Raw genomic sequence first — 24,573 nt, 5'->3', positions numbered from 1 at the left:
ATCACATGTCATTGATGTGGACAGTGTTCAGAACAGAGTGCAGTAGATGGGTAATGATCACATGTCATTGATGTGGACAGTGTTCAGAACACAGTGCAGTAGATGGGTAATGATCACATGTCATTGATGTGGACAGTGTTCAGAACACAGTGCAGTAGATGGGTAATGATCACATGTCATTGATGTGGACAGTGTTCAGAACACAGTGCAGTAGATGGGTAATGATCACATGTCATTGATATGGACAGTGTTCATAACACAGTGCAGTAGTTGGGTAATGATCACATGTCATTGATGTGGACAGTGTTCAGAACACAGTGCAGTAGATGGGTAATGATCACATGTCATTGATGTGGACAGTGTTCAGAACACAGTGCAGTAGATGGGTAATGATCACATGTCATTGATGTGGACAGTGTTCAGAACACAGTGCAGTAGATGGGTAATGATCACATGTCATTGATATGGACAGTGTTCAGAACACAGTGCAGTAGATGGGTAATGATCACATGTCATTGATATGGACAGTGTTCAGAACACAGTGCAGTAGATGGGTAATGATCACATGTCATTGATGTGGACAGTGTTCATAACACAGTGCAGTAGATGGGTAATGATCACATGTCATTGATATGGACAGTGTTCAGAACACAGTGCAGTAGATGGGTAATGATCACATGTCATTGATGTGGACAGTGTTCAGAACACAGTGCAGTAGATGGGTAATGATCACATGTCATTGATATGGACAGTGTTCAGAACACAGTGCAGTAGATGGGTAATGATCACATGTCATTGATATGGACAGTGTTCAGAACACAGTGCAGTAGATGGGTAATGATCACATGTCATTGATGTGGACAGTGTTCAGAACACAGGGCAGTAGATGGGTAATTGTGTAAGTCGGCCATACTGTTTTTGGGAATTGATGTGCACCTGCAGCATTGACCTGATGTTTTCTTGCAGGGTTCAACAGTAAGAACTGAAATCCTCTACAGAATAATGCTTTGCATTGCCTACATGAAGGTGTAATCAGCTACCATACACAGAGCTGTCATGTTTCCCCATGTTTTCCTTGACTAAAGATTCAGCAAATAATGTAGAAGCAATGCCAATCAAGTCAACCGGCCTATTAATGCGTTGCATTTACCCGATTTTACATGGGGAAACCCCTGTGGCTATTTGGTTTACACAACTTTCCTCTTTTCAGTTGTCAAATATCATGTTTTACTTTGCAGTATTGACAATTCCTTTTGTGGAATTGTAGGTACCTCAGTTGAAACACACAACCTTCCCTGAGTGTCATATCAAAAAGCTCTGCAATTACCTTTGTGTTTTCCCAAAATATGACTTTTGTGCGATGTTCCTGCATTGTTAATGTTGACCTGCTTTGGGTTCTGTTGGTTTTTAAGTGCAAATGAATGCACCACTAACTGAAATTCCATGAGTGTTCCTGCTGCCTTTTTGCAGATAACTCTGTGTGGTTGTACAGTGTGTGTGTACAGTGTGTGTTTGTACGGTGTGTGTGTACAGTGTGTGTTTGTACGGTGTGTGTGTACAGTGTGTGATGTGTACAGCGATGTAGTGCACAGTATGTGAGTGAGCGTTTCTTAGTGTGTGTGTGTGTGTGTGTGTGTGTGTGTGTGTGTGTGTGTGTGTGTGTGTGTGTGTGTGTGTGTGTGTGTGTGTGTGTGTGTGTGTGTGTGTGTGTGTGTGTGTGTGTGTGTGTGTGTGTGTGTGTGTCTATGGCCTGGAAGTCACCTCCGTGGGGATGGGGAATGGCATGTCACATTTCATAGACCACTGTACCATTAGTTTGAGGGTTGTATTGACGGTTACTGTACAGCTGTCCTTGTGCTACAGAACAATGAAAACACACAGACATATCTGCACAATTGAACTGTAGAGAGAACCACATGCTACACACTTAATTTCAGGCTGATGCATCTTTTCAATAGCCTACATGGTCATTTCTTTATAGGAGGCCTTGCATCTCCGGGTGGAGGCATCATCTCCACACGTTGGAGGATGTAGAACACCAACACATTGCCTTAGTTCTATTACGGAACTGAGATATGGCACACTCTGCAGTTCTGCTTTTTAACTCTAGTGAGCAGAGACATTTATCTGTAAATCACTAACTTGTTGGTTTGACAATACACAAATGAAGTCCTAACTAAGTGAGCTCTCCAGCAGGTGAATATGAGTCACGGGGTGTTAGAGAGCCAGCTTACTTTGAGGAATCAGTACGGTTGAGTGGTGGATCACAGTTAGTCTCTGGAGGAGCTGCCCGAGCCTGTCTGAAGCAGCTCCGTAGAGCTCAGTTCAGCTCAGAGGAAGATCAGACAGTATGTTCAAGCTGTCCAATTCTGCTTTCTGTCTCTTAACACAATGCAGCATGACCATCCAACACACACCAACAGTATAGTGCCATGCAGTTGTTGCATGCACACACACGCACACACGCGCACACACACACACACACACACACTTTAGACAGAGACACAGCCACCATGGCAGAGCCCCATATGATAATAACGACAATGTCACCATGAGGAGGAAGTGGCGTGGAAATAAAGAGAGGAAATAGAGGAGGCACGCTAGATTCATAGAGCCACACAACAGGAAGAAGGGTTGACAGTAAAACCCTGTAATTCCATTGGGTTTTCCCGACATGGAGGGAGAATGGAACTGACAACGGCTTCAGGGGCCAGAGCTCCATGGAGTGAATACCAGAGCGGAGGAGAGAGAGAAAATAAATAAAGAATGTGTCACCTAGTGGGAGGAGGCACGGAGCTGTCAGAACTCTGCTGCTGTCTGCAGATTAGATCTGGGGCTATTTAAAGAGGGAGAGCACGCCAAGCCCCCCCCATACAACGCCATACACCGACGACCACTGTCCACACACACACACACCACAACCCCTCCTACATCATGACATCATCAGCGGCCATCAGCTTTTGATTGAGGCATAAATGACTGGAAGGGAAGTGAGGGGGAATAATTCACCACGGGTATGAGTAACCTGATCATATTGCAGGGCATGATGCATCAATGTCTGCTGTGTACAGTCAGTGGATAAAAGCCAAGGTCAAACATGTGGGTTTGGCTGGTGACTAAGATGGAGCAGAGCAGAGAAGAACTGCACATGTGCATTTTCAATGGGCAGGACAAAAGGGTTTTGTTGACATATTTGTTGACTTTTGTTGACTTCTTAATAGCTGGAATTTATTGACACTAGAATAATCTCTAACTCACACTAGGATTAGACCAGGGATAGCCAAGCAGTCAGGCAAGGAGGCCGTGAGGGAGGCAGGTGGGGCAAACAGGAAGGGGGGCAGATAAACAGGCATACAAGCAGGTAGGCAGGCAGACAGACAGGCGGTGTCTGGCCCATACTGTCTATAAAATGTATCCATATTGTGTGTGTTCATGACAGTGCACATGTGTGTTTATATGTGTGAGAAAAAGAGAGCAAGTTGATTGATGATTGAGATGTGTGGGTGTATGTGTACCAGCCAGAGTGAGAGAGTGGCGCCGACAGAGAGGGTCGCCTCGCTTCAAGTCCTTAGGAAACTATGCAGTATTTTTTTTAAATGTATCATTTCTTACATTTTTTGCCCAGAAAATCTTAAGTGTTATTACATACAGCAGGGAAGAACTATTGGATATCAGAGTTCATTTACCAGCACTACGACCAGGAATACGACTTTCCCGAAGTGGAGCCTTTGTTCGAAACACCCAAGGAATTCAAACTGATTCCATAGGCTGACCCAAAACAACGTCGCCACAGAAGAGGTAGACGGATTGGTCTTCTGGTCAGACTTCGGAGGCACGCACACCACCCACCGCTTACGAGTATGTTACTAGCTAATGTCCAGTCTCTAGATAACAAGGAGGACAAAATTAGGACAAGGGTTGCTTTCCAGAGAGACATCCGGGATTGTAACATACTCTTGTTTCACAGAAACATGGCTCTCTGGGGACATGCTGTCGGAGTCAGTACAGCCACCGGAATTCTTTGTGCATCGCGCCGACAGGCATAAACATCTCTCAGGGAAGAAGAAGGGTGGGGGTGTATGTTTCATGATTAACGAATCATGGTGTATAGTGCCTTGCAAAAGTATTCACCCCCTTTGGCATTTTTCCTATGTTGTTGCACGTAATGGATTTCATGTAATGGACATACACAAAATAGTCCAAATTGGTGAAGTGAAATGAAAAAAATGACTTGTTTCAAAACATGTAAAATAACGAAAATGGTGTGGGCATACTGTATGTATTCACTCCCTTTGCTATGAAGCCCCTAAATAAGGTCTGGTACAGCCAATTACCTTCAGAAATCGCATCATTAGTTACATTAAGTCCACCTGCGTGCAATCTAAGTGTCACATGATCTCTCACATGATCTCAGTATATATACTGGCCCCAGAGTCTGCAACACCACTAAGCAAGGGGCACCACCAAGTAACCTTGAAAACCAAGGAGCTCTCCAAACAGGTCAGGGACAAAGTTGTGGGGAAGTACAGATCAGGGTTGGGTTATGAAAAATATCACAAACTTTGAACATCCCACAGAGCACCATTAAATGCATTATAAAATAATGTAAATAATATGGCACCACAACAAACCTGCCAAGAGAGGGACGCCCACCAAAACTCACAGACCAGGCAAGGAGGACATTAATCAGAGAGGCAACAAAGAGACCAAAGATAACCCTGAAGGAGCTTCAAAGCTCCACAATGGAGATTGGAGTATCTGTCCATAGGACCATTTTAAGCCGTACACTCCACAGAGCTTGGCTTCATGGAAGAGTGGCCAGAAAAAAGCCATTGCTTAATGAAAAATATAGCAGACACATTTGGTGTTCGCCAAAAGGCATGTGGGAGACTCCCCAAACATATGGAAGAATGTACTCTGGTTAGATGAGACTAAAACGGAGCTTTTTGGCCATCAAGGAAAACACTATGTCTGGCGCAAACCCAACACCTCACATCACCCAGAGAACACCATCCCCACAGTGAAGCATGGTGGTGGCAGCATCATGCTGTGGGTATGTTTTTCATTGGCAGGGACTGGGAAACTGGTCAGAATTGAAGGAATGATGGATGGCGCTAAATACAGGGAAATTCTTGAGGGAAACCTGTTTCAGTCTTCAAGAAATTTGAGACTGGGACAGAGGTGCACCTTCCAGCAGGACAATAACCCTAAGCATACTGTTAAAGCAACACTCGAGTGGTTTATTAAGGGGAAACATTTAAATGTCTTGTAATGGCCTAATCAAAGCCCAGACCTCAATCCAGTTGAGAAACTGTGGTATGACTTAAAGTTTGCTGTACACCAGCGGAACCCATCCAACTTTAAGGAGCTGGAGCAGTTTTGACTTGAAGAATGGGCAAAAATCTCAGTGGCTAGATATGCCAAGCTTATAGAGACATACTCCAAGATACTTGCAGCTCTAATTGCTGCAAAAGGTGGCTCCACAAAGTATCAACTTGGGGGGGTAGTTATGCATGCTCAAGTTTTCCGTTTTTCAGTTTGCGCAAAACTGGAAGCGCGAACCGCCGCATTTAACCATGGAAAGATGACCTGGAATATGGCCGAATACAAACAGTGTGGTTATTCCCTCCTCAAGGCAATCAAACAAGCGAAATGTCATTATAGGCACAAAGTGGAGTTGCAATTCAACGGCTCAGACAAAAGACGTATATGGCAGGGTCTACAGACAATCACTGACTACAAAAAGAAAACCAGCCACGTCACAGTACACTGATGTATTGCTTCCAGACAAACATAACACCTTCTTTGCTCGCTTTGAGGATAATAGAGTGCTACCGACGCGGCCCGCTATCAAAGACTGTGGACTCTAAAATTCTCCATGGCCGACATGAGTAAGACATTTAAACGTTTTAACCCTCGCAAGGCTGCTCGCCCAGACGGCATCCCTAGCCACGTCCTCAGAGCATGCGCAGGCAAGCTGGCTGGTGTGTTTACAGACATATTCAATCTCTCCCTATTCCAGTCTGATGTCTGCTGTCTGCTGTCTACAATGCCTACTCTGTATTTCAGCTCAATTTGATGTTATTTTAATGGACAAAAAATGTGATTTTCTTTAAAAAACAAAGACATTTCTAAGTGACCCCAAACCCCAATTGTTATTCCATCTCTTTACTTAGATTTGTGAGTATTAGGTAGTTGTTGTGGAATTGTCAGATTACTTGTTGATATTGCTGCTCAGTCAGAACTAGAAGCACAATAATTTCGCTACACTCGCAATAACGTCTTCTAAACATGTGTATGTGACCAATAAAATTTGATTTGATTTTGAGTGCCTGGGTGTATGGTGTGCGTACATGCGTGCATTAGTAATTTCTCCATCCAGCTCCCAGAATGCTCCCTCCAATAGTTGTCATCAATCGGAGACAAGGCTGCCAGAGTGGGAGACGAGAGCTCCACACACTATGAGGAGTCAAAACAACTGGACGACTACAGAACCATGCAACATTGGGGAGGTCTGGTTCCTCTCTGTTCTACATAAAGCATGGACATGGAGTCCATTGGTTATTCATGCAGCCTTTTCAAATATTTCTCGAAACATTCTGCAGAACAGTGTACGATAAGTGAGTGAGGAGGTTGCATCAGTGTTTCCTTAGAGAAAGGTCGGCGTTGCATCACCTGGACTGGTAGTGGAGCAGCACGGGTTTAGAGAGAGGCGTTTTCATTGGCAGGCTGAGGACAGGCCAGGGTCAGGGAGAAAGGAGAGATGATAAAGAGATAACTTCATCAGAAAGAATGTAAGGAAGGCTCATCCAAGAGTGACTCACAGAAACCTCCAACACGCAGATGGCATGGTGAAGCCTCGTAGCTAGCTAGCTTCTACCTGCTAATTAGCTGCAGGCCCGGCTTCACACTTTTCCCCGTGCCAACACTGACTTTATTGAAAAGCTGAATACGCTTTTACGTGGAACAATACATCTCCATTCCATCCAATTTGGGTCAACAGCACGGCAACAATAGCCCCACTGTTTATGGACTGTACTGGCAATTTAAAGAGAAAGAAAGAGAAAAGATGGAGTGAGAGAGAAGAGACAGAAAAGGACTTTTCCTGTCTTTTCTCCACCCACAGTACTGTATGTTGCTTATCTCTCTCTGTTAATTGCCCACTTTAAATACATTCCTACAGAATACACATACAGGCTAAGGGTGGAGGACTCCTTATCTGTAATGAGGGGAGAGAAACATACAATGTAGCAGGCTTAAGACAGCGAATCTGATGAATGCACACAAGGTTGCCTCACTATAAGTTGATGTGTTCATGTGTTTTAGACTGCTAGCTAGGCGACTTTACTCAACATAGAGCCAGGGTTGCCTGGTCCACTCTGTCATATCAGACCAGAGTTATTGATGTGCACTGGAGAAGAAGTCAATGTGCTGGTGTCCTTCCCACACACTCTAGCAAGCAGACACCACAACCACTTCTCCCTCCCCCTTCACCCCCTCTATTCTATTATAACTCCATGCCAACCGTTGCAACCTGTAATTACCAAGGGACACACACACACACACACACACACACACACACACACACACACACACACACACACACACACACACACACACACACACACACACACACACACACACACACACACACACACACACACACACACACACACACACACACACACACACACACACACACACACAATTCACACACAAAACATACACATACACACTGAACAAAACAAATCAGGAGGATTGTTGGGAGAAAAATGCCAAAAGGGAGCTATGTAATTAAGATGTTTTCTCTGTGAATGAGCATGTATATATCCTCAAACTATTTTAAGTCTGCAAGCGATTAATATGTATCAGGTCCTAGCATCCGCATATTTCAACACGTAATTAAAGGAGTATGACTGGATCCAAACACATTGACTAATGACTCCCACCAGGAGAGGTCTCCAATAAAATACATACAAAGCAGGGGAGAAATAAACGGCCCACAGTGGAGCCCTGTGCCAGCACACCTGGGCATCACTAACGACTCATTCTCACATTGGAAGACTAACGTTTTACATCCAGCAAATATTTGTTGAAATAAATGTTTTTTCTTGTTCCAAGTGTAAAACCTTGGATACAGAGAGAGAGACACAAAGAGAAATGGGAAAACGTTTCAATTTTGCTATAACACAAACTGAAATAGACATCTGGTTCTGACTGGCTGTGATGATATCGGCTGCTGTCGTGGCAGTACTTACATTCACATTTGACTTTCCATATACTTCAATGCAGTTCATGGGTGATGTTTTGACAGTGCAATTAAAGTAATGCTGTTGTCAAGCAAGAATGCAACTCTTGGAATTCTCGGTCGTAGCTCGTATTTCAAAACATATTTGAAATGTCACAGACAACATAAATGGCTACATTGAGTGCATCACGCATCATGAATCTCCAGTTTAATTTTAAACCCAGACACAATAAATTCACCCTCTGTAGGTTGGCATACAATTAAATAAATGTCACTATAATTATTTGGAGTGATGCAGTCTATTTTGCCCCACTTTTTTGTGTTGTCAAAATGTCCTTGATGGCAAAGGTCATCTTGTTCTACAACATAATCCCTAATAACCTAGTTTAACCCCCTGGAGATGATACACTGAGTGCATATTGATATTTCTGACATCCCGCTGATGGCATACACAACTTCTTTCACTGTGACACCTCACCTACACCGCCAACCTTTTTTTAATACGCATAAAGCAAGAGCACCCTTATTGTTCTGATGCGGAGAGTCATCAATCTATCTCAATGTTCATTTGTTTGCGGTACCTCCTTTGGGAGAGGTTCCTGAGAACACACGAGAACATTTAGAAAGGCCCAAGTAGGTTGTTGATTGGCTGACAGGCCCTCTACCTCCCCAAGGAGTTGATTGGGGAAGAGTTGTCTAAAAGCTGGTAATGACATACCGCGCGGTATTGGAAATCAGCTGTTTGAGTGTTTCACCTGACATGTTCAAATTGGTCGTCATGAAGTTTCATTGTTCAAATGAGATCCTACCTACGTACAGTATGTGGCTATAGGAAGTCATTTAATCCAGGCGCAGTGTGGGGTGTGAGTGGGGAGTGACAGGCTCCCTGTATAGTAGAAGTCAGTTATTGTGTGGAGGTGAGACAGGTATGTGGTGGCCAGATGGTGCCTCGCAGGGGACGGCAGGATGTCTCCTACTGATCTTGTTTGCAAATAGCCCTCTGTAAAATGTCTGATAAGGGTGTTGCAGCTTCAAAGACATCCTACCGCTTGTAGGAGAGAGAGCGTGAAGGAGACGCGTTGTGACAGGTTTTGTCACCAGTTGAGAAGAACGCCCTACAGATTGTCACATATAGAAATGGCGGAAAGCTGGAAGCAAAGACACATTTTTTAGTCATTTCAATATATCCAATTTCTACTTCACTATGGTGAGGAGTGCATCATCTTGCAAAGCACTGAATTCACCTATGCAGAGTACCCATCATGCCCCATTTTCTGGTTTCATGACCTCTTGGACATCCTGTTATCTACAGTGCACTTTGTTGAACGTTCAAATCTACCTATCAAATCTATCCACCAATAAGTCAATTGCTATCCATGCAGGGATACTCATGTTCATAGGCTGGTAAAGAGACATTGTAAACATAAGCGGATTTGCCTAGATGGAAACTCATATCTGATTAGTATGGGAACCATGCCTAGTAACATATCATTGATTGTAGGATGTTCCTGTAAGTGTTTCCATGGAAATGACTACAGAGACCTTTACTTGAGTGAACACAACAAAGACAAACAAGATGGAATAGAAATGGATTCGCCACAGATATGTAGTAGTGCACAGTGAAACAAAAAATAAATTGCATAAATAGTATTTCTCTAGGCTTCAATATTTCTACTTCGGTATGGTCGAGCAGGCTACATTTGTTGGGTAATGATATATGGGGTTCACACAATAAAATAAAATAGGGCCGCACTCCCATTAAGATAAGCGTAGCGGGCCAAGGAAACCTGGAAATGCCAGTAGCATATTGATCGTGTGCCCTGTATTTAGAGGAAAGTGCATACTGCTTTTCTTTCTCCTGGGCATGGCTCCTAGAGCCCCCTGTGGCCCCAGAACAATGAGAACACACACAGACCAGGGTCTCATTGAGGAATAGGGTTAGGGCAGCCCCCAGAACAATGAGAACACACACAGACCAGGGTCTCATTGAGGAATAGGGTTAGGGCAGCCCCCAGAACAATGAGAACACACACAGACCAGGGTCTCATTGAGGAATAGGGTTAGGGCAGCCCCCAGAACAATGAGAACACACACAGACCAGGGTCTCATTGAGGAATAGGGTTAGGGCAGCCCCCAGAACAATGAGAACACACACAGACCAGGGTCTCATTGAGGAATAGGGTTAGGGCAGCCCCCAGAACAATGAGAACACACACAGACCAGGGTCTCATTGAGGAATAGGGTTAGGGCAGCCCCCAGAACAATGAGAACACACACAGACCAGGGTCTCATTGAGGAATAGGATTAGGGCAGCCCCCAGAACAATGAGAACACACACAGACCAGGGTCTCATTGAGGAATAGGGTTAGGGCAGCTCAATTTATGGATCAGATGTTTTCTTATGTTGACACTGTTGTACTGTAAACAGAAACGATCATGTAAAAATATTGCCCAATACCCACCACCACAGACACTCAAACACCTATTCATGGACACGCACACAAACCACACAGGCACTCTCTCTCATCCAAATACTTCATTAAACTGAGCTGGTTTTGAGATAATCTTGACTGGGGGAATTGTCTGCTCACTGGGTTGTTGCTTTCAGTGAGACTTCCGCTCTCTCTGTCAGCGAGGTTGGAAGATTTACCGCTGGATTGGGCTGAGCTTCTTCCTGTGGTGCGACGTCCTCTCTACCAACAACACCCAGCCCGATCCCTATGTCCCTACTCTCCCCATCCCTAGTCCAACACACCCCAAACTATCACTGGCAGCCAGGCCTTTACTGTCCCTCCCACAGAAAGACAGTGTCTATGATGTGTCTGCCTGGTACAGTAGAAACTGCTCGGCAACCAAGTCATTAAAAGGGTCAGCTTGGCCTGACTGCTTCTCACAACACACTCATTTCCTAGGCTGCTCCCAGCGTGACCTGATGCCACACGAGCTGCCTGGTGCTTAATCCAAGCGCTATCTCTGGGAAGCAGACACAGTGAGAAGCCCAGTAGCGTGGTGCCTCCATCTATTTCAGGTCATTACAAGCGCTGGGGATCCTCGAAGATAGAACCAATGAAGGAGAACCGCCATAAATGTCCAGCATGCATTGCTACAGTACACAGCCATGCCTTGGTCGGTGGAACACACTCTGTGGTACTATTAAAAGCATGGTCTGTTCTTCCACAGAGTGTTTCAGTATTTATGCCATACATCTCTGGTCCCTACAATCTCCCTCTATGTTTATACAGAAACATACCAATTAGTTACAGTGTATACCAAATGGCAGGTGGGGGGAGTCAGTCGGCCAAAATAATGACCTGGATTGAGCTATGGAGAGCAGTGGAGTAAAAACAGTGGTTGATGTGATGTATCAGCCCTCCAGGACAGCACTCTGGCTGCAGTCGGAATCCTAAACTTGGTTCTGTCCTGTTTTGATTGATGTCCATTATGCAGTGAGATTGTGATTCTGCTTTTGATTAGCGAGTTGTCAGGGAGTGTCGCCGGCTCTGCTCTCATCGTCATCACGGCGACTGTGTTGTTTGTGAATATGCACAGCCCCTTTAAGGCTTCCATAAAGATGAGTGTTTTGGAGGGAAAGATTAAAAAGTGTAATGAGGGAGGGAGGGAGGGATGCACGTGAACCTCCAGGCTTATAGTCCTCTCTCATGACAGGATAATTACAGCTTGCAGGGAGCATTTCAAAGACATCGTTTATCCCGCCGGTGCCAACACCGAGAAACATCACAGTCTCACCAATCAGGTTGACCTAAATCAGGCAGGTCTTTCTAACATGGCTGTTGTGACTTCTTCCTCCTCCCTTATCAAACCTCACACTTTGCAGGGTCAATTATGGAATGTTCCTGAATGAAAACTTTACCAGAGAAAAGGGAATATTTAGATTGAATAGACTGTGAGTAAGGTGCCCTTTAGGAGTAAAAAAATAAATAAATACAGAACTATTTATGTTTCAGAAGCACAGCAGACCTACAATTTTCATTGGACAATAAAAAGCTTTTTTTCAAGGGAATTCAGTAAACATGTCCTTTCAGATTGGAGCTAGGATGATGAATTAGTTTCGGTGGGATGTGATAAACAGTATCTCAGAGATACTCCAACAACAGGACGCTCTGCTATCCTTGTACTGAGGAGAGCTAAATTATGTGGAAACAGGCATGGAGCACTGGGTGAGGAGGAGCTGGGAAGCTGCAGGAACCAAATACATTAAAACTATATTTGCAAACGTTTCACTTCAGAGTCAGCATGCTAGGCTATTTTGGTAATTGCTGAGGCTTTCTAATTGGCATGAACTGCTCCCCAACACTAGAAGTGCTGCACAACGACAGGCTGGGAATCCGTTGTGACACGTTGAGAATAAAATGACATTGAGACGTTTTAATTGCGCTATTGAACACATTTCACATTTTCGCTCTGAAAAATAAAATCGATGCCAGACGCTTGATGTGACATAATTAATGAGTTTGCGCTGCAAACTTTTTGAAGTAAACTTGAAAAATGACAGGGGGAAATGCAGAGAGAGAGAGAGACACAGGAACAGATGGAGGGTCACATAAATATTGTGTAATGGTTTTAAATCAGATAGTCTGCATCACAGAGGAAGGATTCACTAATACAGCATGTGTATCTGTCTCATGAAAACTCAGAGATGGTTATTACATTTAACGTGTTTTGCATGTCTCATTAAAATAATGCTGCATTGATTGCATAGCAGCAATTGTAGTACAGTAGTTGCAATAAAACTGGCACTTGAAGTAGTTGTAGTAGTAGTAGTAGTAGTAGTAGATTATATAAGTAATAGGGTAGTGGTAAATGAATAGAGGAATGATGACAGTGGTTAAAATCATGGCAGTAGCTGGCAGCCACTATTATTTTTTTTCCAGACTCCGACCTCTGTAAGTCATTCTACACTGCTACTACCAACAAAAATACAAAATGGTCTGTAGCCATTAGGTTGGAATGATACATATTGGTCTGTGAATTACAAAACGAATACATATAACCTATTTAGATTACATGTATGCAAAGTATTTTCAAGAGATGAGGGATTTCCTTTGTTTACTACATCAAAACCACCAATGCATACCGAAGCAAACGTACCACATTAAACATCCGTTTATACATCAATGGAGTGATAAGAGCATGCGGTAAATATCTGCCTCCTTGTCAACAGGCAATTCAAACACTCATTATCACATTTGCTGGTTTTGACCTCAACAGCTTGGTCATGTTGCTGCTTCAAATACAACGACCGGAACAACAAGACAAACTGCATAAAAGGAGCACAAATCCGTGACAGGACATTACACACAGACAGGTAGTAGTAATAAAGCTTCAACACCCCTGGTATATAATTGGCTACCTTACCATTTTGGCTTTTCATAGCCGATCATTGAGAGTGTCTCTACCGCTCCTGCTGTCTCTAGAGAGTTGAAAACAGCTGGTCTGGGATAGGTAGCACGTCCAGTGAACAGGTCAGGGTTCCATAGCCACAGGCAGAACAGTTGAAACTGGAGCAGCAGCACGGCCAGGTGGACTGGGGACAGCAAGGAGTCATCATGCCAGGTAGTCCTGAGACATGGCCCTAGGGCTCAGGTCCTCTGAGTGATAGAAAGATAGAAAGAGAGAAAGAGCGAATTAGAGAGAGCATACTTAAATTCACACAGGACACCGGATAAGACAGGAGAAATACTCCAGATATAACAGACTGACCCCCCGACACATAAACTACTGCAGCATAAATACTGGAGGCTGAGACAGGAGGGGTCAGGAGACACTGTGGCCCCATCCGATGATAACCCCGGACAGGGCCAAACAGGCAGAATATAACCCCACCCACTTTGCCAAAGCATAGCCCCCACACCACTAGAGGGATATCTTCAACCACCAACTTACCATCCTGAGACAAGGCCGAGTATAGCCCACAAAGATCTCCGCCACGGCACAACCCAAGGGGGGGCGCCAACCCAGACAGGAAGACCACGTCAGTGACTCAACCCACTCAAGTGACGCACCCCTCCTAGGGACGGCATGGAAGAGCACTGGTAAGCCAGTGACTCAGCCCCTGTAATAGGGTTAGAGGCAGAGAATCCCAGTGGCGAGAGGGGAACCAGCCAGGCAGAGAAAGCAAGGGCGGTTCGTTGCTCCAGTGCCTTTCCGTTCACCTTCACACTCCTGGGCCAGACTACACTCAATCATCAGACCTACTGAAGAGATGAGTCTTCAATAAAGACTTAAAGGTTGAGACCGAGTCTGCGTCTCTCACATGGGTAGACAGACCATTCCATAAAAATGGAGCTCTATAGGAGAAAGTCCTCCCTCCAGCTGTTTGCTTAGAAATGATAGGGACAATTAGGAGGCCTGCGTCTTGTGACCGTAGCGTACATGTAGGTGTGTATGGCAGGACCAAATCAGAGAGATAGGTAGGAGCAAGTCCATGTAATGCTTTGTAGGTTAGCAGTAAAACCTTGATGTTGTTACTGAAACAGTAGTAAGTGGACTGGATAGGTCACTGTAGCTACAACTGTATTGCAGTTGAGCTACAAAGGACCAAATAACAATTCCAATAGAAAATGGCGAGGGGTGGATGGAAACCAATGGCCTTGCACCCTGAGGTCCAACAATTGTGCCACAAGGTTTCCTGTTATATTCTACTTGTCAGCATTTGTAAATATGAAGAGTGTTTAGCTCTATTCAATAGAAAAAAGTGCTCTTTTACAAGTCAGGTGTTAAGCCAAACAATGTTTCAAAGCCGATTCTGTGTCGTGGTCCAGCTGCAATCTGCTGTGACATCATGAGCTATGGAACTCAACAAAAGGATGTGATTTTACTCTAAAGCTTGTAATTACTGTTGCTGGTCCTCATTGTGCTCTCTCCATTCCAAACACAGTGTGTCCCTCACTAATGACTTGTTCCTGATGTGTTCATTCATCCTTTACGCTTAGGCAATCTGTTTACCCAATAATTCACTCCATAGCTCACTCATGCCACATTCTTCTTTCTTCCTGGAAGAAAAGACTGAGATTACTGATCACTGTTGCTGCATTGAGCCTATATGTTGTTCTTGCAAGTTCAAATCCCCGAGCTGACAAGGTACAAAATCTGCCGTTCTGCCCCTGAACAGGCAGTTAACCCACTGTTCCTAGGCTGTCAATGAAAATAGGAATTTGTTCTTAACTGACTTGTCTAGTTAAATAAATAAAATAAAAATTAAAGAATATGTGACCTAGACTGTTATCAAGCTAAATTAGCGTACATGCTGGAAGCTGATGACGATGTAACAGTGCCTGGGAGAGAGGGCTCACTGTGGGTTAATCCTGGGGAGAATATCTCATGATAGGATATGAGCTGGGCCACCAATGATGTTGAACGACTATAATCATAGTTTGTGGCATTTAAATATCTTATCTTAGCAGATGTGTCAGTCAAAAAGGCTTTGGCTGGTAGTCAGTGTTTGCCATTCTTTTGTGTTCAAATCCATTTTGTTTTTTTACAAAAGGGATTTGTCTAACATATTATGACTGGAAATGATATGCCTCTGTTCTTTATTAATTGATATCCAATTAAGGCAGTTAAATTAGGTCAGCGTCAGGCGTTCAGGCGGACTGGTGAAATGATTCTGACAGACCATACTTTTCTAAACACATAGATTCAATTATATCCCTTTTTTTCCCAGGATGAGTAATCAACTAAACAAAGCCATTCCATTCCCTCTGGGTGTGAGAATCATCCCGCATTAGTTTAAAGTCTGCAAATCATTCAACAGACAGGTTGGTTTACCCATTCAGCTCGCCGCTTAGTGCCCCCACAGAGGATCTGCTCCCACAGGGCTGACTGTCAATGGAGGAAAACCATAGCCCTGGTACTGAAGCTCCTGTGGCATGTAAAGCTGCTCAGCCAGGCCTGGCACACCCACACAGAAACCTATGCACACCATACACAAACCTGACAATCTGTTTACCCAAAGCCCTATACAGATACACACGTCACATGCCTGCATTAGATATACTACAAAGAAACAGAATGATTGAAATCAGTAATATGAGGATGGGCTGTTCCAAGACTGGTTCAAATGCAGATGGTTGAATTCACTACCATGATATGGACTATGATAAGAACAGGAAGCTTTGGGTTTGTAAATAATACAAATCGGTACGTTTTGAACAAATATTGCATGATAACACCCTCCATCACTCCTCTGTTGTATGATGTACTGTAGCCTCCCTATAGTCCGTTGTGAGAACTTCACAGAACTTCACAACTGTGAACAGTTGTTGGTGGGCAATGCAAGGCTTTGTTCTTTTTCTATTTTCTAAATAGACACTACATACAGTGGGGCAAAAAAGTATTTAGTCAGCCACCAATTGTGCAAGTTCTCCCACTTAAAAAGATGAGAGAGGCCTGTAATTTTCATCATAGGTACACTTCAACTATGACAGACAAATGAGAAAAAAAATCCAGAACATCACATTGTAGGATTTTTAATGAATTTATTTGCGAATTATGGTGGAAAATAAGTATTTGGTCAGTAACAAAAGTTTATCTCAATACATTGTTATATACCCTTTGTTGGCAATGACAGAGGTCAAAGTTTTCTGTAATTCTTCACAAGGTTTTCACACACTGTTGCTGGTATTTTGGCCCATTCCTCCCGAAAGACCCAGCCACGTTTCATCTTCAATGCCCTTGCTGATAAAATGAGGTTTTCACTCAAAATCTCACAATACATGGCCCCATTCATTCTTTCCTTTACAAGGATCAGTCATCCTGTTACCTTTGCAGAAAAACAGCCCCAAACCATGATGTTTCCACCCCCATGCTTCACAGTAGGTATGGTGTTCTTTGGATGCAACTCAGCATTCGTTGTCCTCCAAACACGATGAGTTGAGTTTTTACCAAAAAGTTATATTTTGGTTTCATCTGACCATATGGCATTCTCCCAATCTTCTTCTGGATCATCCAAATGCTCTCTAGCAAACTTCAGATGGGCCTTGACATGTACTGTCTTAAGCAGGGGGACACGTCTGGCACTGCAGGATTTGAGTCCCTGGCAGCGTAGTGTGTTACTGATTGTCTTTGTTACTTTGATCCCAACTCTCTGCAGGTCATTCACTAGGTCCCCCCGTGTGGTTCTGGGATTTTTGCTCACCGTTCTTGTGATCACTTTGACCCCACGGGGTGAGATCTTGCGTGAAGCCCCAGATCGAGGGAGATTATCAGTGGTCTTGTATGTCTTCCATTTCCTAATAATTGCTCCCACATTTGATTTCTTCAAACCAAGCTTCTTACCTATTGCAGATTCAGTCTTCCCAGCCTGTTGCAGGTCTACAGTTTTGTTTCTGGTGTCCTTTGACAGCTCTTTGGTCTTGGCAATAGTGGAGTTTGGAGTGCGACTGAGGTTGTGAACAGGTGTCTTTTATATTGATAACAAGTTCAAACAGGTGCCATTAATACAGGTAACGAGTGGAGGACAGAGGAGCCTCTTAAAGAAGAAGTTACAGGTCTGTGAGAGCCAGAAATCTTGCTTGTTTGTAGGTGACCAAATACTTATTTTTCACCATAATTTGCAAATAAATTCATGAAAAATCCTACAATGTGATTTTCTGGATTTTTCTCATTTTGTCTGTCATAGTTGAAGTGTACTTATGATGAAAATTACAGGCCTCTCTCATCTTTTTAAGTGGGAGAACTTGCACAATTGGTGGCTAACTAAATACTTTTTTTTGCCCCATTGTATTTATGTAAGATTCTGTCCTGTCGTGATCTGTCAGAGATTATGAAGCTCTTTGATGCCAAATGGCTGTGTTTGCACTAGATATCACCTGAGCAATCAGTTAGCACATCAGCTGACTGATACTGGGTTTTTAATCAGGGTATTTGTGTAGTCAGGTCTTTGGGACTGTTAATTGCTCCTTTAAAGTCATTGTGCTGAAATAATTAATTAGGGTTTTAATCCCTCATGCAGACAGGGGATTGTTTCTGATACTGCTCATTTGATGTCACAATGAGCAGTTGAAAGCACAGAGGCAAATAGCAAATAGCAGATTTGGTGTAAAAAAGATCAGCATATCTCAGTTCTTCAACAAAAATGTTGCTCCAATTCCATATGCACATGTTCTGAGAAACACTAGTATTAATTGTCGAAGGGTTTAGAGAAATGTATCACTTACAAACTACATGAATGCTGAGCATTTTTCCATTTTACAATAGATTGCTTACGAGAGCGCGATGTGTTGATTAAGGTGCTCAAATGTCAAGTGTTTGAGGCTCGAATTTTATGTGCCATCAGCAAATCAACAAAATCAATGGTGTTGTGGGCTCAAGTGCTTTCTATTCATGAGACCATAAACACTCATACAGCATGGGTGGATGCTGATGAGGAGTATTGAGGTTGATTTTGCCAAGCCAGGTTGATAAACTACCCTGCTAGTTTGACTCCCTGTACAGTGGGTGAAAGTCAAGCTTCATCACGGCTTGATTTAGTGTGAAGTACATTTTCTTCATACTAGTAGAATGTATAGGTATCTTAAATCGAATCGTGTAAAGAGTGAAAATGACTGCATAAAATAAATCATTCAAATACGGGAACTATATTGTAGACCTGTGCTCTACAAAAAAAGGGAATTACGTTATTTTAAACTAATACAATTTCTCAGAGAAAGGGATTTTGTTTTCCAAATTATAATTTTCTTTCTCAAAAAAAGTAGGGGTCAATATTGTTGGCATCTCTGTTTTTAATATCTTTGAATACCTCACCATGCGAGGTTAACGGCACTGAGCCTTTAAAAAAATATTGGAGAACACATTGGGAGGGATCTTAGACCATTCCTCAAAACAGAATCCTTCCAGATCTTTGATATCATTTTACTGCTCTTATGGACAGCCCTCTTCAGTTCAAACCGCAGGTTTTCAATGGGGTTCAAGTCCGGAGACCGAGATGGCCATTGCAAAATGTTGATTTTGTGGCCACTTAACCATTTCTTTGTGGATTGCGATGTGTGTTTAAGGTTATTGTCTTACTAAAAAATCTACTTGTGGCCAAATTTCAGCCACCTGGTAGCCGCCTGGTACTGAATAAAGTTCATGATGCTGTTAACAATGGCCCTAGGACCAGTGGAAGCAAATAGCCACATAACATCAAAGATCCACCACCGTATTTTCTATTTTACCTACTGTAAAATATGGAGTTAGATCAAATCCAAATCGAATCAAAGTTTATTGGTCACGGACACAGTTTTATTGTTGTTATCGCAGGTGCAGCGAAATGATTATGTTTCTAGCTCAAACAATGCATCAATATCTAGCAAAACAATAACAATACACACCTAATCACCATTTTTTTATTTTGTAAAAAAGGACAATAAATTAAGACATCAGAATGAGCATTATCAGAATGAGCAATGTCAGAGACCGGAATATAAATAAATATGTACATACATGTACAGTGGGGCAAAAAAGTATTCAGTCAGCCACCAATTGTGCAACTTCAACCACTTAAAAAGATAAGAGAGGCCTGTAATTTTCATCATAAGTACACTTCAACTATGACAGACAAAATAAGAAAAATCCAGAAAATCACATTGTAGGATTTTTAATGAATTTATTTGCAAATTATGGTGGAAAATAAGTATTTGGTCACCTACAAACAAGCAAGATTTCTGGCTCTCACAGACCTGTAACTTCTTATTTAAGAGGCTCCTCTGTCCTCCACTCATTACCTGTATTAATGGCACCTGTTTGAACTTGTTATCAATATAAAAGACACCTGTCCACAACCTCAAACAGTCACACTCCAAACTCCACTATTGCCAATACCAAAGAGCTGTCAAAGGACACCAGAAACAAAATTGTAGACCTGCACCAGGCTGGGAAGACTGAATCTGCAATAGGTAAGAAGCTTGGTTTGAATAAATCAACTGTGGGAGCAATTATTAGGAAATGGAAGACATACAAGACCACTGATAATCTCCCTTGATCTGGGGCTCCACGCAAGATCTCACCCCATGGGGTCAAAATGATCACAAGGACGGTGAGCAAAAATCCCAGAACCACACGTGGGGACCTAGTGAATGACCTGCAGAGCTGGGACCAAAGTAACAAAGCCTACCATCAGTAACACACTACGCCGCCAGGGACTCAAATCCTGCAGTGCCAGACGTGTCCCCCTGCTTAAGCCAGTACATGTCCAGGCCCGTCTGAAGTTTGCAAGAGAGTATTTGGATGATCCAGAAGAAAATTGGGAGAATGTCATATGGTCAGATGAAACCAAAATATAACTTTTTGGTAAAAACTCAACTTGTTGTGTTTGGAGGACAAAGAATGCTGAGTTGCATCCAAAGAACACCATACCTACTGTGAAGCATGGGGGTGGAAACATCATGCTTTGGGGCTGTTTTTATACAAAGGGACCAGGACAACTGATCCGTGTAAAGGAAAGAATGAATGGGGCCATGTATCATGAGATTTTGAGTGAAAACCTCCTTCCATCAGCAAGGGCATTGAAGAGGAAACGTGGCTGGGTCTTTCAGCATGACAATGATCCCAAACATACCGCCCGGGCAACGAAGGAGTGGCTTCGTAAGAAGCATTTCAAGGTCCTGGAGTGGCCTTGCCAGTCTCCAGATCTCAACCTCATAGAAAATCTTTGGAGGGAGTTGAAAGTCCGTGTTGCCCAGCAACAGCCCCAAAACATCACTGCTCTAGAGGAGATCTGCATGGAGGGATGGTCCAAAATACCAGCAACAGTGTGTGAAAACCTTGTGAAGACTTACAGAAAACATTGACCTCTGTCATTGCCAACAAAGGGTATTTAAAAAAGTATTGAGATAAACTTTTGTTATTGACCAAATACTTATTTTCCAACATAATTTGCAAATAAATTCATGAAAAATCCTACAATGTGATTTCTGGATTTTTTTCTTCTCTGTCATAGTTGAAGTGTACCTATGATGAAAATTACAGGCCTCTCTCATATTTTTAAGTGGGAGAACTTGCACAATTGGTGGCTGACTAAATACTTTTTTGCCCCACTGTATATGACTGGTATGTATAGACAGTATAGACAGTATATGAATTGAAAAGGTATGTACAGCAGTAGTTATATAGTATGAGCCATGACTAGAATACAGTATAAAGTGGTTAAAACAGTATGTAAGCGTTATTAAAGTGACCATTGTTCAATGATTTTATGTACATATGGCAGCAGCCTCTAAGGTGCAGGGTATAGTACCAAGTGGTAGCCAGCTAGTGACAGTGTCTTACATTTCAGGGCAGATTTACATTTACATTACATTTAAGTCATTTAGCAGACGCTCTTATCCAGAGCGACTTACAAATTGGTGCATTCACCTTATGACATCCAGTGGGACAGTCACTTAACAATAGTGCATCTAAAACTTAGGGGGGGTGGGGTGAGAGGGATTACTTAACCTATCCTAGGTATTCCTTAAAGAGGTGGGATCTTTGATGTTATGCGTCCACTGTTCCACTGGGCCGTTGTGAAGGTCAACGGCATCACCAAATTTACCCAGTATAGGACATTTTAGCCAAAAACCTGGTTGTCTCTGCCAGGAGGCTGTATGTTGGCCACAAGTGGATCTTCCAGCAAGACAATCACACCAAGCACACAACAAAATCCATAAATAATTGGTGAATTGGCCACAGAATCAACATCTGTCTCCGGACTTGAACCCCATTGAAAACCTATGGTTTGAATTGGCAGTCCTTAAGGGCAGACGAAGGATATCAAGGATCTGGAAGGATTCTTTTTGGAGGAATGATGTAGGATCCCTCCCACTGCGTTCACAAACTCAAAAAACATTTTAGAAAAAGGCTCAGTGCCGTTATCATCGCAAGGTGAAGTATCGAAAGGTTGTCAATCATTTTCAACCCTCCCTTTTTGAGATATGTTTTCTTACTTACTAAACAAAATCTCTTTCTCTGAGCATTTCTAGTAAAATACTAGAAATGACAATACAATATAGCTCAGTATTTGAATTATTGATTTTAAACATGTCATTTTTGCTCATCTTCATCAAGGGTTTCAATCATTTCAGACCCCACTATATGTCTTCATAGTGGACGTTAAAACATCATATTATTGTAAAGTAGTGTTTAAAAACATGTCTATACCTTCAAATCATCTGCCCCCCCCCTCGCGCCTCCCTCCTTGCTATCCCAGGTGGTGTGTGAAGTATTTGTCTTAATAATGGAAAGGATATTCATGTATAGTTAACAACATATTAAGTCAAAAACATAATGTATAATGATGTAGACCATATCTCCTAAACATTTATTCTGCCCTCTCTCTACTCTTCTAGGTGGTGGGTCAGATCGACAAGCTGACGTCAGACTTTGACTTTGACCTGGAGCTGGATGACTGGACAGTGGCCACAGCGAGCAGCACGTCCAGCAGCGAGAGGGGCCTGGGAGAGGCCTTCAGGCTGGACTTCCTCAATCCTGACGTGCTCTCAGACAGCTGGGAGTTCTGCAGCTATCTGGAGGCCTCCGTCGCTGCAGCAAACGCCGCCCGCAAAGCAGTGCCAACAGAGCAGCCCACGGAGGCAGGGCTGGAGCCGGGGGCGGGGCGTGGGTGCATCCCTACCCAGACCCAGACCCCAACCCCACCCCCCACAACCGCCTCAGCCTACTCCCAAATGAATGGGGGGCTGTCCATCCCTAACGGACCTCTCATAGTCACCCCAGACTCGTCCAGTGCCAGCGAAGAGGCCACCAGCTCCACACACAGCCACAAGACCTCTCGCACATCCGGCACCAGAGAGAGAGTTCGCTTCAGTGACAAGATCCTATACCACGCCCTGTGCTGTGATGATGACGAGGAGGATGAAGAGGAGGGAGATGAGGAGAAGGGCGGCTGTGCGACCCCAGACACTGACGACAGTGAGCCCAGTCCTAGTCAAGCCGGCTCGCCCACACCACCGCTCTCCTCCTCAGAGCACTCCGTCCTCCATAACTGTCTGGACCCTTCTTATGTCTCGTTCCCAGTGAACGTGGCAGCGGGGACTCATACGCTGCCCAGAAAGGGTCTCCTCAATCCCGCAAGCTGCCGGAAAAAACTGCTACGGAACAGCAGCACACAGACTGTTTCAGATAAAAGCACCCAAACTGTACTGCCCTATATTCCAGCCAAACAGAAAACAAAGGACCACTGAGAAACAGTAACTTTACAACGACAGAACTAATGAAAAAGGAATGTGTACTATTTAATATTAAATACATAGATCATAGATTAATACACAAATAAATAAATAAATACATATTAATTACTAAATAAATACATGATATGGGAAATGACTCGACTACCTAAAGTCATTCTGAGGCTCAGGGAAACAAAGGATAAAGGCAGTTCCTTAAGGCAGTAACAGAGAGAAAAGGGATATTGACAGACCAAAAGGCTAGTGCCTGCTAATGTTAAGAAATGGACCGAAAGGATTCCCTATTTCTAGCCATTTGCAACACTTATTGAGATGACTAAAGCAATCTTTTTTCTAGGAAGTTGAAATTGTTCTGAAATCGGCAAGTAAATGTGAAGAGGTCGTTTCCCTCCTCGTACACCAGTATAAATCACGAGAAAATATCATGCTTGTTCTTTAAGATGTGGTTAAAAAACACTGCACATTCTGTACACTGAGAATCTGTATAAACATTGTCTTTTTCATCTTCCAATTATTTCAAATGTCAAGGGGGTTCCTGGTGTAACAACAGGGAGTGTATCTAGATGCACAAGTCAAGCCTCCTTCTCTCTTTGATGTCATCAAAAGTGAGTCAAGGCCCAGAAAAACACGGTTTGACCTGCCCCGGATTTTATTAATCAATTCAATAATTTATCTCTTGATCTGCTGCTGAAACTGTAGTTGTGGAAAGTAAGAAGAAAAACAGGTATTTTTGCGAGATTCTGTGCTCCAACACCACATTGTGACATTTCCACCTGATCTATCCGTTCCTCTCTGCAAGGGAGCAAGGTTGTTAGGGGGGAGGACTTGAATAGAAGTGCACAAAGTCAAGATGCAAAAGGTTATGTCTCTCCATTCTGAATCCCAGTAGGGATTTGGACTCAATAGAGCAGCATTTTATTCACAGGGATTATGCCAATAGCAGTGCTGATCAATAAGGCTGATTGAGAGAGTGCTGTGAGAGGTCTCTCTGCTGAGCAGGCAGACCCTGCTCCTGGGGGCCCACAACAAAAACTCACAGTTAGACCTCCATCTATTTCCTCTGCTATTAGTGGCAGACATGGACAGACGCAGCCTTCAAGAAAGAGATTGGCATTTAAAAAATGTGTGGCCAGATGTGAAAGA

The 24,573-nt window shown here is 43.2% G+C and overlaps 1 protein-coding gene across 2 annotated transcripts in view; it reads left to right on the top strand.

Annotated features, from left to right (window-relative positions):
- The window catches only part of LOC124033135 (inhibitory synaptic factor 1-like), a 60,698-nt gene extending 36,675 nt beyond the window's left edge, over positions 1 to 24,023 (top strand). For both annotated transcript variants that reach the window (XM_046345082.1, XM_046345081.1), the window contains exon 4: positions 22,576 to 24,023. In XM_046345082.1, the coding sequence (XP_046201038.1) occupies positions 22,576 to 23,427 (852 nt within the window). In that variant the 3' untranslated portion in view covers positions 23,428 to 24,023. The remainder of the gene's footprint in view (positions 1 to 22,575) is intronic.
- The last annotated feature ends 550 nt before the right edge of the window (positions 24,024 to 24,573 follow it).

Source organism: Oncorhynchus gorbuscha, linkage group LG04 (assembly GCF_021184085.1).
Source record: "Oncorhynchus gorbuscha isolate QuinsamMale2020 ecotype Even-year linkage group LG04, OgorEven_v1.0, whole genome shotgun sequence".
Taxonomy (NCBI): Eukaryota; Metazoa; Chordata; class Actinopteri; order Salmoniformes; family Salmonidae; genus Oncorhynchus; species Oncorhynchus gorbuscha.
The sequence above is the reverse complement of the archived record's forward strand: the minus strand, read 5'-3'. Positions and strand labels throughout refer to the sequence as shown.